At 40.2% G+C, this 15924-nt stretch overlaps 2 protein-coding genes across 4 annotated transcripts; one reads left to right on the top strand and one right to left on the bottom strand.

Annotated features, from left to right (window-relative positions):
* The first annotated feature begins 797 nt into the window (after nt 1-797).
* Nucleotides 798-5938, top strand: LOC115008809 (ATP-dependent RNA helicase DDX39A). 3 transcript variants are annotated; one of them, XM_029432658.1, is made up of 10 exons: nt 798-951; nt 1830-2037; nt 2234-2361; nt 2905-3181; nt 3569-3687; nt 3991-4122; nt 4422-4531; nt 4768-4912; nt 5262-5409; nt 5798-5938. In XM_029432658.1, exons 2-10 carry the CDS (start codon nt 1830-1832, stop codon nt 5812-5814), a joined length of 1284 nt encoding a protein of 427 aa, XP_029288518.1. In that variant the 5' UTR covers nt 798-951; the 3' UTR covers nt 5815-5938. The 3 variants fall into 3 exon arrangements, with proteins under 3 accessions (XP_029288518.1, XP_029288524.1, XP_029288509.1); XM_029432664.1 differs by lacking the exon at nt 798-951 and adding an exon at nt 1075-1227; XM_029432649.1 differs by lacking the exon at nt 798-951 and adding an exon at nt 1377-1682.
* Nucleotides 5939-6372: 434 nt separating this feature from the next.
* On the bottom strand, nt 6373-12713 carry LOC115008827 (protein CYR61-like). Its single transcript, XM_029432676.1, has 6 exons — nt 12537-12713; nt 11421-11634; nt 9804-10051; nt 9073-9214; nt 8506-8684; nt 6373-7521 (listed from the first exon to the last, which is right to left on the bottom strand). The coding sequence occupies exons 1-6, from the start codon at nt 12585-12587 to the stop codon at nt 7216-7218; spliced, it is 1140 nt and encodes a 379-aa protein (XP_029288536.1). The 5' UTR covers nt 12588-12713; the 3' UTR covers nt 6373-7215.
* Between the last annotated feature and the right edge of the window lie 3211 nt (nt 12714-15924).

Here is a 15924-nt window from a genome sequence, read left to right as displayed (position 1 = left end):
TGCTTTTTTGCACAGCATAAAAGAAAGTGAAATGCATGGGTTGTGTCTTAATTTTTCTTTGCAGATGTTATGAGTTCAATAATTAGTATGGCCCTCAAAGGATGTTGTAAAAAAAAAAAAATGACCCTTGATAGGAAAAAGGTTCCCCACCCCTGCTGTATGGGATGTGTATATGTATTTTTGATTGATAATATTACTGCTTAAATGGTCATGACACAATAAATAAATCCATATAATACATCCTATAAGACAAAAGGATACAATCTCCCACAAGAATATTTTCTGGCAGGAGCAATTATGTCAGGAGAAATTCTGTCACTATAAACCTATTACAACATACGAATCTACAGAAATATTAATGCTTAATCACAGTTCATTAAGCATAAGAGCTTTGACCCTTTTTCCTGACCTCTAGGATTCTGACCAATCACAGCCTTGGAAAAGTGGACGACGTACAGGCGCTGCTGTCGGGAGACAGATGCCTTCACGTGTTATCAAAAATAACGAAATACTGATTTAAAGAATATAGATTGGACTGTTTGGAGAGTCAAATAACGGGTGCATAGAAATGTAACACTTCAAAATTCCAATAACCTTGGTTCAGTTTACTTTGCAGAGAACCCCCAAGCCCTGTCTTCAATTGATGTTAAAATAATGTATTTATCATGTATAGTTTTTGGTGCTTTATCAAGGCTTTGTCCCGCACATGGTGTATAAAAACACCAACAGCTTCTTTCAATTTTTTTGCGTAATTTATTCCGTTATTATCGGGCAAAAACATCTTAACACGTTCTTTTCTACAGCCATTGGTTCACACCAAATCGAGAGCGTCAGATATTTCGAGGTGTACCTGAACACAACATACATGTGTGCGCACTGTGCTGTGAATACTTGCTATCCCGGGAGTATATGCACATAGACATCGGCGGGACATAAACATATCACAGCAAGGTAATGTTGCAGTAACTTCGTGCTTTCACAACAAACTCGACAGAATACAGCTGTATTAATTAAGAAATGTGTTAAATACTGTGTAGCAGTAGCTAAAGTTTGGGTTTAGATTCGCTTTAGTAGCTACAACGCTAGCCGCATTAACATCAGCTTTGTTTTGAGTTAGCCAATTAGCTTTAGTTTTCTAGTTATAGTGAATATTTTTGCCATTCTTCGACTATACAATACCACACCCCTAACGATGCTATGTTTAGGGAAGTTCAATAGTTGGATAAGGTAGATAAAAACGTTGCTTCAATGTTGGTTCAAAGTAATGCGTGAGTCACGTTCAATTGTTAGCTGCTAGCTTGCTAGCTAGCCAGCTTGAATGAAAGAGAAGGACGAGGATCACACCGGTCGGCTATCCTCTTAAGTCACCATAATTGTAATAACGAAATGGGACTCATTTGAGAAGTTTGTCGCTCAAAACTGTCAGAGTTAATGTTGAACTGCTTGCACCCAAGAATCAATTCATTCATTTTTGATGTGAACCGCGGCTGCGGCCTGCTAACGTTAGCCAAACGATCCTTCTGCGTACTTTTACTAATTTACGAAATAGCTGATTAGGCGTCTGATAGCAGTTTTCTTATTTAAATCTATTTGGTATAATCTATATCTCTCGGTGAGTTTCATAATCGGACGAAAGTAACAGCGATAATATGGCATTACCAAGTCTAATTTATTTATTTAAGGTAACAATTGTTATTTGAATTATACCACCTGGTCTTCATTTCAAATATAAGATGTAAAGATTAAATGACATTAAAGTGGAATGACAGTCTATTGTATCTATATAATGTTTATATATAGATTTGCTGATTTACATTCTGTATACACAGATGGCAGAGACTGACGTTGATAATGAACTTCTGGACTATGAGGAGGACGAGGAGCCCCAGGGAGCCCCCGAGAGTGGGACCCCAGCAATCAAGAAGGAAGTGAAGGGGTCATATGTATCCATTCACAGCTCTGGCTTCAGAGACTTTCTCCTCAAACCAGAGCTGCTCCGTGCCATTGTCGACTGTGGTTTTGAGCATCCCTCAGAAGGTATAGCAGTTTTGGGTTAAACGCGACATGGACGTAATCTCTATTTTAAAGCTACAACTATATAGAATAATTTAAGCCATACATCTCCACACGCACTACTATTTCTTATGCTGTTAACATATCGTACGTTATGAGTTAATCAGTTGATATGTTTTGAATATTTCACTCACCTTTATGCCATTTGTTTTATTTTCAGTCCAACATGAGTGTATTCCACAAGCTATCCTGGGCATGGACATCCTGTGTCAGGCCAAATCTGGTATGGGAAAGACAGCAGTGTTTGTACTGGCCACCCTGCAACAGATAGAACCTGTAGATGGTCAGGTGAGTTTGGACATTTTTTGTTGTTGCTAGTCTTTAATGCTAAAGCCATGGTGCCTTTTCTATAGTTTTGACTAGGTAGTGTTTTACTATTGTACTATTCTGATATGTAAATCTTACTGCCTCTTCATGAATTTCTGTAGCTATTAGATGTTGGTAGTGGTCCATTCTGTGCTTAGTTGGCAGACCCGAGGCCTCTGCGCTCAACATTGAAAGAAATGCATATGCCATGTCCCTACGCAAAGTTGGGAAGACCGGTTGTAGGGTATGCACACCCAAAAGCTTTTATAGGGGCTGGATCAATAAATGAGACAAACGTGCATATATTAAATAGAATGCATACAAAATGGTGTCATAAGTATTTGATAAATAGACCGGAAAAAACAATTCTCATCAAAAAAAATACTACAAAGAAAATGTATAAAGCCGGGATTACTCGCCCAAAAAAACTTCTGTGCGAAGTTGGGAACAAGCATTTGATTGGAATATATGCTGCTTTTTGAGAGTACGCAGTTAATGAGACTAATATCCTTTTCTGTTCGCCAGGTGTCTGTCCTTGTAATGTGCCACACGCGAGAGTTGGCCTTCCAGATCAGCAAAGAGTACGAGCGCTTCTCCAAGTACATGCCCACTGTCAAGGTGTCGGTGTTCTTCGGTGGCCTGGCCATCAAGAAGGACGAGGAAGTCCTGAAAAAGAACTGTCCTCACATTGTTGTAGGAACTCCAGGACGTACCCTGGCCCTCATCCGCAACAAGACCCTCAACGTGAAGAACATCAAACACTTTGTGCTTGACGAGTGCGATAGGATGCTGGAGCAGCTGGGTGAGTAAGAGGAACAGAAGTGTTTTTAGTGGGCTTTCGTGAACTGGGGTCTGTATGTAAGGCAGGGAAGGACTCGCGTATTGGAGTGTCATGTCATATTTTCCCACTGCTCATGTCATGTATTTCTCCATTCTCCCTAATAAGATGACATATCTAATCCACATTCAAGAGCTGTCAGTGCGTTTAATGTAAAAATGGTTTGATTTCACTTTGATCTTATAGGGAAAGAAGTCATCTGTTTATTTAAAAATAAACTACAGCCCGTACAACCAGCTTTATTTCTTCGAGATAATGAGCATGGTTAAAACGTCTCTATTTCTTTGTATAAAAAGAAGAATCAAAATACAATGAGTGTCATTTTTGGAATGTTTCTTTTTGTTCCGACAGACATGAGACGTGACGTCCAAGAAATCTTCAGGGTCACACCCCATGAGAAACAGGTTATGATGTTCAGTGCAACGCTAAGCAAAGACATCCGCCCTGTCTGCCGCAAGTTCATGCAGGATGTAAGTTATTGGGATTTACAAATGTTTCAACGTTGGTTAGTTCAGTGTTTGGTGAAAATTCCCTTTTTAGCTTTGCCCACGTGTGGCTGTCGGTGTCATAAGTGGCCATATCAGAGGGACAGAGTGATCCTCCTTGGCAGAGTTGGCTTGGTCAGGACAGTCAGTCCTCCTGGCTCTGCTGCAGTCGAGGAGAACAGCTCCATTGAGCCACCATGCAGTTGTCAAAACGTTGTATGGAGTTGTAGATTTGTGTGTTTTTGAGACTAACTGTTGGCTCCTCTGTCTCACTCTTTCTGTCTGTAGCCCATGGAAGTGTTTGTGGATGACGAGACCAAGCTGACACTCCATGGCTTGCAGCAGTATTACTGCAAGTTGAAGGATAGTGAGAAGAACCGCAAGCTCTTCGACCTGCTCGATGTCCTCGAGTTCAACCAGGTATAGCTGGCATTTATTTATCAAATCCAGTTATGTACATAGTTATTTAAAATCTTTGACAAATGGCTTACTTTTAAGAAATATACATTTTGGGCCTTTTTCTAATTTAAAGTTTGAACGTTTAGGGAGATGAAGATGTTTAAGTTCAGAATCATTTGTATTGCCATGTAGGTTTTCACCTACAAGGAATGTGCTGTGGTTAATATAAAAAATGATGTCAGTCTGTTTGTATCTCATTGATGTATTTGCCATTCCCAGCAAAAACTATGCACGCCTTTCCTTTTTTGTATCCTGTTTAGGTGGTGATCTTTGTTAAGTCAGTGCATCGCTGTGTGGCTCTGTCCCAGCTGCTGGTGGAGCAGAATTTCCCTGCCATCGCCATCCACAGGGGCATGGCTCAGGAGGAGCGGTTGGTGCCTTTTGATTCTATCTTTGTCTTGACAACAGTAGCGTTCCTAATTTCAATATCCTGAGGCTGAAAACATCACTGTAATTTGTTTTTAGTCAGGTAGCAAGTCTAATGAACTGGTGGAGAATTTACAACCAGATTTATGTGGAAAATGATATTGTTTGAGAGGAAGAAAGATTATGTGCTTCGTCTCACTTGTATGGAATATTGTCTTACTTATCTCCCCCTCCTCCCAGGTTATCCCGGTATCAGCAGTTTAAAGACTTCCAGCGGCGAATCCTGGTAGCCACCAACCTGTTTGGCCGTGGCATGGACATTGAGCGAGTCAACATCGTCTTCAACTACGACATGCCAGAGGATTCTGACACGTACCTTCACAGAGTTAGTCCAGCTATAATATAATGTTCTGTCTTCTATATCTGAGCGTGGACAAAAATCACATATACAGGGGTGCTGTAGCTTGCACTAAATTTACCAAAACACAAATTTTTGTTGACATCTTTATAAAAATAATTTTAAAAAGCAACCTGCTCTACTGGTATATTGTGTTTAGTCAATGTTTTATAATCGTAATTCAAATATTTAGAAATTAATCGTCAGAAATAATGAAAAACTTTTACCATTTTCCATGATTATAAGCCCCCTTTCCTGATTATAGAAAGTTAGAGGCATTCTTGTTTTTCTTTGAGCAGAGCCCATTTTGAGCCCTAACTTCTTCTTTGTACCTCAGGTGGCCCGTGCTGGCAGGTTTGGGACCAAAGGCCTGGCCGTCACCTTTGTGTCTGACGAGGCCGACGCTAAGACCCTGAACGACGTCCAAGACCGCTTTGAGGTCAACGTAGCAGAGCTGCCAGAGGAGATTGATATATCCTCCTACAGTAAGTTCACTCAGTTATTGCTCACAAGTTGACTCTCACTTAGCCAGTCTGTGTACATGCGCACTAGTATCCTGGTAATTAACACGTTTTTAATGCGTGTGTAAATTTCTCTTCACTGTTAACATGGTGGAAGCTTTAAGGCTCTCATCTTCTGTTACTGGTGAGAAAACGGCAAATCTAAATAAGTCACAAATCAAAGTGTGTTTGGATAATTGGTGGGCAGCGTTTAAAAACCTGGTCAACAGTATTATCACGCATCAGGATATTGGTGTGCATGATTGTTTACAATCATGGAATGACACATAAAGGCAAAGTGTAACTACATAAATGCATTAATAGCCGGTGTATAAAAGGTGCATCAATATATCTTTGCTTTTTCTCTTTGCAGTTGAACAGTCCAGATGAGTCTGAGGTGTCTTTTCAGTGAAGATCGTGTGACCCTTGGTGTTACTGTATTTTGGTGGAAGAAAAAAAAAAAAAAAACCCTCAACATTTATTTTAAGTCCCCCCTCCGACCGCATATGTTGGCAAGTTCATAATGATAAAACAACTTTTTTTTTTTTTTGCAGGGTGCTTGTTTTTAGTGTTTTCTATGTTAAAACATGGATATATTGTTTTGGTTGAAGAAATAAACTTTTATACCTTATTTAATGGTGTTGGATTTAATTTCTACAAATATTTTCAACAGTATCATATAAAATACAAACTGTGTTGTAGTTAATTGTCCTCACAAGCAGAGGGCACTATCATCATAGTTTTGAAGACTGCCTATGTTTTCAAAATGTTCCTGCAATAGAGGAACTGGCTGCCAAGTTTGAAACTGTACAAGTTGAGTTAAAATAAAACCTTGCATGGAACTTGAGCTCCGCAGACTGTTTTATCACATTGATGGACCAACAAATGTGTGACGGCTACACTGTAGTGTCTTAATGCATAGAAGTGAACAAATGTGACAACCTTGGATCCAAATAAAGAAAATATATTTACAGAATACAGTGTGACCCAAAATAAATTCAGGTTTGTGTTAGCCATTTCTCTAAGCTGCATTTAATGCACAAACAAATGGCATTGGTCCAGTCCTTGCTGAACGCTCGTGTCATTTCCAGATAGCGTTCTTTATCATTTTAATAGTCGGTTCGAGGAAAAGTAATTCATTCATTGCTGTATGTAAATAAAAAAGGCTTGTCACGTCAGCACGACCAAAAAAAAGGCGCAGTCTGTGCTTATGTTCATAACATGCTGCTGACTCTATCTTTTAAAGTCCACATTTTCTTTCTACATAAAGCTGCAAAAGATAATTTTGCTTGTCGCTGAATAGTCAGTGCATTGTGGGATATAGAGTCATCCACCATCACAGGCTTTTGTTGCAGGTGAGGTGATCCTTGTGCACTGCTGTCAGTTATAGTTCAGTTTCAGTGCTAAAAGTGCTTTGTTGCTCTTGTAGTGTTTCTCCTCTCAGGTTGATCTGAGAGTCTCAAAAGAAAAAAATCCTCCACATCTGAACCAACACACAACACAGTCCAGAGTGGAGGAAGTCCAGGGGCGCTTCAGGGCTCTAATTTAGGTCCCAGGTCTGTTTGAGCAGAAGTGTACAATCCACTCCGGTCACACAATATCACAATTAAAGGTTGCCTTTATAAAACTGAGGCGGCCCTTCCTGCCTGCTGTTTGCCAGTCAGGTGGGTGCCTGTGGTCTTCACTCATTTGGAGCCAGATGAGAAAGATGGCCCCCAGTCTTGAAGAGTCTTCCTTCATCAAGAAAGTTGACCTCATCACATTAAGATAAAATAAAACTCCTCCCGAGTACTAGTCTATGAACTGGTGTGTATCTCCGTACAGCCACTGCTGTGGAGGGAGGGCCACTTCGTTGAGGTGGCCGCAGTCGTCGCTGCATTTACACGACTGGATGAACATGGCCGACCTCTGGAAACGCTCGCCGTCCGGGCAGACAAAAGTCACAGGTACAGTGCGTGTGCGACGTGGCGAGCAGCACCGTCCGTCCACACACACACCACAGTAGTTGGGCCGGTAGAGGCGGACACTCGCACATTCTCCGTATGACAGGCGGGTGGGCTCTGGAGCTTTCTGGGTCGGGGAGCACTTCTTCCCCGTCTGTGGTTGGATGATAAAAGTAATAAAGTGTCATAGTCTGAATAATAATAAGTGCTGTTCTGAAGTAGCAAAAATCAGCAAAACAAGTCATATGAAGATTTTCAGTCTAAAATTATCTAACAAGCTTTGACTTATCTGCCCTGTACTTTCACATAACAGCAGATTTAAGCAGCTTTGCACTCAAACTCATTAGTTTCACATTAAGAGGGCCATACTTCAACTTGTTATGCCAAAACAGGGATTGAGAGATTGAGATTATTTTTAGATTAAAGAGATTCATTTTAAAGATTAAACATTTATTTAACGTACGAGTGTCCTTTTCTCACACACTGACACCTTGATGGTTCTTGGCACCGGAGCTTTTAACCCAGTAGAGCAGAAAGAAGAGATCTTAGCGTGTCCAACATGGAGGATTAATATAGACACATCACTTCCCTGGACTCTTGAGTACGCAGACGGGGACAAGCTATGGACAGTTGCTTGGCAGGAATGCCGGCGGTGGGGGACTATATTTAAAAAGGTGCCTGCTCGCCACCAAAACACTGCTGAGTAAATCACCACTGCCAAGTTCCCACTGGATTCAGCTTCCTGTAAGTACTGCTAAAATAATCTCTGTTCTTAAACTCGGGATAAAGATGGTTTAAGCACTAAGAGCATTATTTACTTAGCAGCTGAACGTCTAACTTTTCATTTTTTGAAGCACAGATTCGATGTTTTCAGCCGCTGCTCTTTATTTCGTTTGAAGATGGAAACAAGGAAGCAGAGCAAAAGTGAGCAGGTATTGTTTTCCCTGCGTAGTCAGACATGGATAGATAAGAGGTGAAATAATTCCCTATTGATGCGTGTTATCCCAAGGCGTTTAGGTTTTACTGTGTGAGAGATAAGATGCTGTGATAACAAGTTATCTTGGCGGTAATGAGAATATTCGACCTATGCTCTCTGTTTGTGTCTCCTTCAGTTCAAGTCAAGTTCAGTCTGCCTCACCTTGGCTGGGACTGTGAGGCCGTGGCATGGCCGTACGGTACAGATTCTCGTTTCTCTCTCCAGCTTGCACTGAGGGTTCTTGTTGGTGATGCGAGAAGAAACACCCATCCCACAGCTGCTGGAGCACTGGGACCAGTCAGTGGTCTGGACGGGACACTTCTCCTTCAGATGGTTCCACACTGAAGAGCCACGAAGGAGGGTGGAAGGCAGGGAGAAAAAGAAAAAATCATACACAATAATTAGGCCAGTAGTTCCCAATGTGGGAGTCTGAGGATTAAAGTGATAGAAAAGCAGAAAAAAAACACTACATTTTCTGCTACACAATATTATGTATATTTCTTCAGATTTTCCTCCGATCTTTATTTTTTGAGGCATTTGTACTTTATTTGAGTATTTCCATTTATTGCCACTTTATGCTTCTACTCCACTAAATTTACTCTAAAATATTCTTACATCTATTTTTTTAATGATACAAACAGAATATAATATTCTATAATAACATTACACTTTGAAATGGTGCCATTGTGCATAATGAGCAAAAGCAATAAATATTCTCCTTTCTCTCACCAGGCAGGTGTTTATAGCCATGTTCACTCTCCCAGCCGCTGGCCTTGATGTCTGCGAGCTCGTCGGCCAGCTCATTATTACGATGGTGTTCTTTGGAAGTATGGTGCTGAGGTCTGGGCAGGTGTTGTTGTGGCGAAGGTACCTGCGATGAGAGAGAAGATAAGATGAGATGAGATAAGACGGTGCTGGGGATTCATCTGTGCAGGACTGACGTCTGTCTTTTATGTGTTTTTTTATTATATTTTTATTTTTTATCAAGGGATTACTTCAGGGCAATGGGTCAGAGAAGAGACACTTCACTCCTCTTTAACCGGCATGAATCTCCTAGTTCTCCGCTTACAGCTTCTTACTTGTGATGATTTGATGCATTTCTTCGTCTTATGTGATGATAAACTTAAAATATTGGTCTTGGTCAGAAAATACAAGCAATCTCATCCCCTAATCTTGGGCATCAGGGAATTGCAATGGGGACTTTTCTCAAATAAATAATAAATATTTGTATTTGTTCTACTGCTATTTGTTTGATAAAAAAATAATTTGAATGTTTTGTCATTTTAGTTTCGTAGACATTACTCTTTCCTCCAAATCACCTTTGTTTTCTTCATCATGAGAATACCACAGTGACGGGATGCATTGCATCTCCACCCTTTGATTTTCACAACTCTTGTTCTAATTTGTGCCATGTGTGTCCGTCACTAAGAGAGTCCTTTGCCATTACATGAAAAACAAACCTGATGCTTAGGTGGGAGCCGCCATGTGCCCTTATGGCAGTCCACACTGAAGCAGCACTGGCCAGGTATCCTGACCAGCCGTGGGTAGGGGCAGGATGGCGAGGCCGGTGGCAGCTTGTTGGTGCAGAGAGGTGCGCAGCCCACCGCGCCATCGATGCAGGTACACTGGTGTTTACAGCCGGCACGGAAGCTCTCGCCGTTCTGGTAAATCCTGCCGTTGTACTCGCACGTGCGTCCCTCTGATTTTGCTGGAAAGACACAAATTGCAGATTGGTCATACACACAAACCAGATGTTATGCATAAAGCAAAAAGGCAACAGGAGCAGTCCTGGCACAATACGTGGGTTAGGTTTCTCAGAGATGCATCTCTCAGTTTTTACAGGACATCATTTAAAGTCTATAGTGACCAATGATTGAGCTTCCACATACAGAGAGTTATTAAAGGAATACTTCACCCCCAACATGATCATTTGTTTATCAATTACTCCCCCCATGTTACCTATACTTATTGAAGAAAACGCTATTTTCTCGCATGCCTTCACAGTGAACAAAGAATCAAAAAATTAAGTAATTTCCTGATGAATAAGTAAATGGGGGCTGCGTTTCACAGCAAAACTGTATCAAAACATATATTTACAAACTCTCACACAACTCCTGCTGTATAATTTCATTTATGCAGTCTTATGCTCACTACTTCCCTCCGACTATTTTAAACACTTCTGCATAAACAGTCTCACGCTTGCTACCAAAATGTGTTTTAAATAGTAAAGTTTTAGGTGAAATGCATGTGTTTGGAAAGAAGTGAGCATACGACTGGATAAATGAGACTTTAACGCGGCCCCCATTTACTTGAACTCATCAAGACTTTTCTCCGTTTTTGGATTCTTTGTTCACTGTGGAGGCATGCGATAAAAATAACATTTTCTTCAAGCATTCAAGGTAACACGTGGAGAGTAATTGATATACAAATGGTCATTTTGTGGGTGAAGTGTTGCTTTAAGAAGAATTCACCACATGCTCCTATTTCAACAGCTGTTGAGCAAATCTTCTCCTGCCTTGACTAAAACCTGCACACAATTACTTCACATGGCAACAGTACACAAAATCACACAGAGGACCACTAAGATCGAAAGGTCAGTGGAAATAAGGAGACAGGAAGTGTCAGACTGCTTGTCTCCAAAGCGTGAAAGAACCAGCTATTCATAGTTTGTAGGGCAGCACAAGCATGATGCAGATGGAAAGATATTTTTATCTTTGAAACCCCATGTCGCTGCCATAAAACATCTACAACTCATTAAAATACCCCCTGTCTTGCTCTTGGATGTGCAAGATTAGATTACACTTTGCTTGATCACTGAGTTGTTATGGCTTTGACTTTGACTGGAAAGGAGGGGCAATTAACATCCATTTCCTTGACATCGCTTGTACATTGTTGCACAGGTGTTATGACCTTTTTAGCTTTTATAGCACATCAAATTGACCATATTCATTTTAAATATAGTACCATGCATGGTCAAGCTACGCCCTTGAGTGAGCATTGCAAATAGCTGTAGAAAGCAGTAATTTTCTGAGTGAAATTCCTTCCCATCCAACATTAAATGTTCCCTCCTCTCTCACCTCGACAGATGCCCCAGGCCATGGTCACATCGTTGCCGTAATTACATTCTAGCCCTTTGTGGTGGTCGCAAGGCCTCATGGGGCTGCAGTCCTGGTTAAGCTGTGCAGCACACACCTTGCAGCACCCACATCCATCTAGCACAGTGCTAACTCCTGGAGGGCAAACTAGGGGCTCGTCAGGGCACTCGCACACTGCTGGGCAGCTAGCAGTCACCTGTGGGGATGAGGGAAAGACCAGAGAGGGAGATCACATCGTCAGTATGCATGTATGCAGTATCAGTCATGCAATGTTTTCTACAGTTAAGAAAAAAACAACAACATCAAAGATTCTACAGTGTAGCTTCAGGAAAGGTCTTTCTTGACACACTTAGAGAGCTACAATGCTACACACAGAATACTTGATTGGAAAATGCATGTATGGCAACCACTGTGCTGAAATCAGTGCACTAGTCTTAGTTTTTCGTCCAACATCAAAGTGTGAGGAGGAGCTGTTACATTCATTTTTGGATTCTATATCATCTCTTAGGCTCCACAGAGTTTTTTGGCTGATTTTGAATTCTTCCACTGACAAAGCATTGCCTCCACAGTAAGTCGAGTCACTGCTGGCTGGTCAGCCCTGAGTGTCTAGACGGCTCAGGGTTTGCAGTCCCCTGCTGACTATTAGTTTGAGTCATCGCTCAGCACTAGAGCAAACTTGTTCCAGTTTGTGGGACTCAACATGTCACTGTGCTTTAAAAAAGGAGACATGAGTAGGCATGCTGACTACCAGAAAAGACAACCAACTTCACAGGGCCGTATGCATTTTTATATAAGCAGTATAGAGTGATAACGCCACCTAAACTCCATTTAACAAACTATGTAACCATATTATATTCACTCTTTTAGGCTGACAAGACATAAAGTCACCAGTAATCACAATTAATCTGATGTTAAAGAAACGTGTGAACGTTTTTCTAAAAATATATGTTTTCACCAGGGGATGTTTATGCTGTCTGGAGATCAAAGTTTGAGCACACTTATATAACACTATCTATTGCAGATTACACATTAAACTAATCTTAATCTTTAAAACCACTCTGTAAACACATGTTTTGGCTGACACACGAAACATCTTACCTGTGTGATGACGGCTGTTGTCAGTACAGTCAGGTAGATCAGAAATGCCATGATTAGCCTATGACAAGTCTAAGAAAAATACAAATAAAGATATAATATCTTAAAGCTACAGTCCACTGAACGGTTGCTAGTCTTAAGTAGTTTCACAATTAGATTCAGTCTGTTCCGGACCGTAGTCCTTGTTTTTCTACCGGGATAAGTGTCTAAAATCTAATTTATACCCCCTAAGAGGCCACGCCTTTTCTATACTTCTGACCAATCAGCGCGCAGGCAGCAGCGCCAACATTCCAAATGGGCGTGGCTTCAGCGCGAGAATAGTTATCTGATTGGTGGGCGTGTTTTGGAATGAATGCAGCCATTCATAAAATCGCAAGGCCGCTCTGTATTTATTTTATGGGTTAAAAATGTAAATGTAACAGCCGCTTTCAAGTCACATTCAGGCACATTCCTGCCTTTGTGGCCACCACTCTCCTAACACTAAGTAAATATATTCAGCTGGACCAGACAGCATAGTAACATTAATAGGACCTCCACCTCTGGGAAAAAAAATAAGGGGGGAGGAATTCCCTCTGTTTTTCCAGACCAATGTAGGTGCCAAGACAGAAAATTATAGTGGAGTGTATTAAGCAAATAGTAAGATAATAGCAGTTGTCAGAGAGAGTGAACACACCCCTCTTTGTCTGTGCCCATCATAATTGGAGAAAATGTGTTTTCCATAGTTTTCAAAGGTACTTTTTGATTGTTTTGCTGTTCATCTTGAATTCAGGTGGACCAGCTGTCTCTGACTATTATTTCTAACCACATGGTGCTGACATGGGAATGACGAGGATATGATCACTTGGAAAGAATGGTGGAGTCGAGTGTGAAGCAGGATTATTGTTTTATGGGCAGTTCATATGAGGGTTGGCCTCCTCCTCCGCTGTCTTCCTTTTCAACCACAGGTTTTCAGCCACACCTGCCCTGACACACAGACCTCCTTTGATGAGAGAAATGTGATAGGCAGAGGCTTGAAAAGTCCATGTATACGTGCATAGTTCTAGGTTAGAAACTAAAAAGCCAAACATCTGACATGGTTTCTCGCATGGGCTGTGGTGGTCTTATGTGCCGGGAAATCTCTGTGCTGGTGAATTAGTTAAACTTCACCCTCATACACGAGGTAATGATCTATAACCCATGTTCAGTTTCATGCTAAAATTAGATGAATGACACTGTTTTAAGTTTGGGTCAACCTGTGTATCATTATTTTCACTTCACAGTGTACGGTTGTGTATGTGACAAATACATATTTTGATTTCGAATGTACATCATAAAATAAGTCATTTTAAGACATTAACACATTTTCCTTCAGAAGTTGAGAGTTTTATGATGTGTGCTACAAATGGATACCCTTCTTCTTCTTCTTCTTCTTCTTCTTCTTCTTCTTCTTCTTCTTCTTCTTCTTCTTCTTCTTCTTCTTCTTCTTCTTCTTCTTCTTCTTCTTCTTCTTCTTCTACATGACAAATGTTGGGTGTTTACAGTCCCTTTGCAAGTAAGCAATGCTTGTGCTAATGCAGTTGCTACAACATGTCCACTCCTAACAAGGTAGAGACAGATGAATATGAGTTACAGACACAATAAATATCCCCAGCTGTTCATCTTTTCCTCTTCCTCCCCTCAACTCAATCTTTCCCCAGCCTTTGGCAGGTTTGCAATATTTGTGATTCATTGAGCTGATTTCACTCCTGACAAACCCATGTTCCCTCACAAAAACCAAGAGCAGTAACGATGGTAATCACAAAATCAATGTTATTCCTTAAGGTGGGATTCCTTCTTCAACCTGCCAAAATATGATAAAGACATAAAGATACATAAACTTTGCAGAGGTGAAAAGGTGGTTGAGGTAACACTTCGTAGAGGAATATTTCAACATTTTGGGAATACATTTACTTTCTTGTTGAAAGTCACATGAGAAGATCGATACTACTCTAATGTTTGGTATTAGAGTGGTATTGAACTTCTCATCTGATAGCCAATACATGTAAAAGAAAAAGTGTTAGATCAGTCTTAAATCTTTGTACATCTCTCCAATTGACCTTTGTTTAACTAGCATGTCCCTTTGATGAATCTACTTAAGCTACTGGCTTGTTAGCCCAACATTAATCTTTGTTCTAAAGTCAACTGTCTGACTAGTGTTTCACTGAAAAACACATTAGAGGTTTTGGACTGGAGTCATGATTCAATTTAAAAAAGGAAACCACCTCAGGAAGCTGTCAGTCATCGCTCTAATGGTGTGACCAAGGAGACAAAGTCATGGCCCATCTATTTTAATCCTCCTGTGGTCATGGTACAGGGGGAGTTCTGAAAGTCCTGTGCCTGCTTCTGTTTTCAACTTCTTCTCTGATGCCGAACGAAAGGAAATCAGAGATGTAAAACTAATCTTGTTTGAAATACAAGTCTTTTTTAGGCAGGAAAATAACTCACTGTATGTAAGCACTGGTCTGTGAGAAGCTTTGTGATTATTTTTACTTTGTCTGCATTGTTTTAACAGGGTATGAAACAATTATACATTATTTCATACAGGAGGCTCCTGATTCAATCAGGAAGTGTATCTTAGTTTTGCCACTATAAGGTTTTTACAAGTAATCATACTTTTTAGTGTTGGTAGAAGTATTCAGTTCATTTATTTAGTATCAATATCTTTGTTAGATATGAGAGTGGAGTCAATCTGGGATCTTCTCATCTAAACTCATTTCCTAGTCAAACAATTTATGTATGTAAAAGCTACTAAAGTGAGAGTAAAGAAGGAGTAGCAGCAAAATGGACTTAAAGTTGCAAAATAAAAGCACTCGAGCCATTTCAGAATGTTATATTGTTGTATATTTTATAGTATTAGATTATCATCTATTATTATGCATCAGTGTGTAAGGGTTTTAATGTTGTAGTTTGTTGACTCGTAGCTACTTTATATACTGTTGGGTAGTTTGATCGATACTAATGCATAATATAAGATGATCATGTGCTTTCTATGTTAAATCTTAATCTAAGTAATAAATGTAGTCAAGCTGTTTTTAATGTACATCTTTATATACAGTCTATGGTACGTACCTAGTGTTGAGTTTGTGTTTTTCTTGTCTCTTGTGTATTTGTTGTTAAGTTTTATGTATTTTAACGGTCCAACTTGGGACAGGCATTGCAAATGAGCTTAGGCTATAAATGCTGTGTTATGTGGTCCCTTCACAAATACACAGTAAACAAATAAAAGAACAATATTTCCGTCTGAAATTTAGTGTTGAGGTATTGAATAGAAGAAAATGCAAACATGCAAGTAAAGTTCAAGAACCTCAAAATTGAACTGAAGTTCAGTAAATGAGTAAATGTATTGAGTTATTTATAATTTATTTATAGAGTG

Source organism: Cottoperca gobio, chromosome 1, assembly GCF_900634415.1.
Source record: "Cottoperca gobio chromosome 1, fCotGob3.1, whole genome shotgun sequence".
Classification (NCBI taxonomy): domain Eukaryota; kingdom Metazoa; phylum Chordata; class Actinopteri; order Perciformes; family Bovichtidae; genus Cottoperca; species Cottoperca gobio.
The sequence above is the reverse complement of the archived record's forward strand: the minus strand, read 5'-3'. Positions and strand labels throughout refer to the sequence as shown.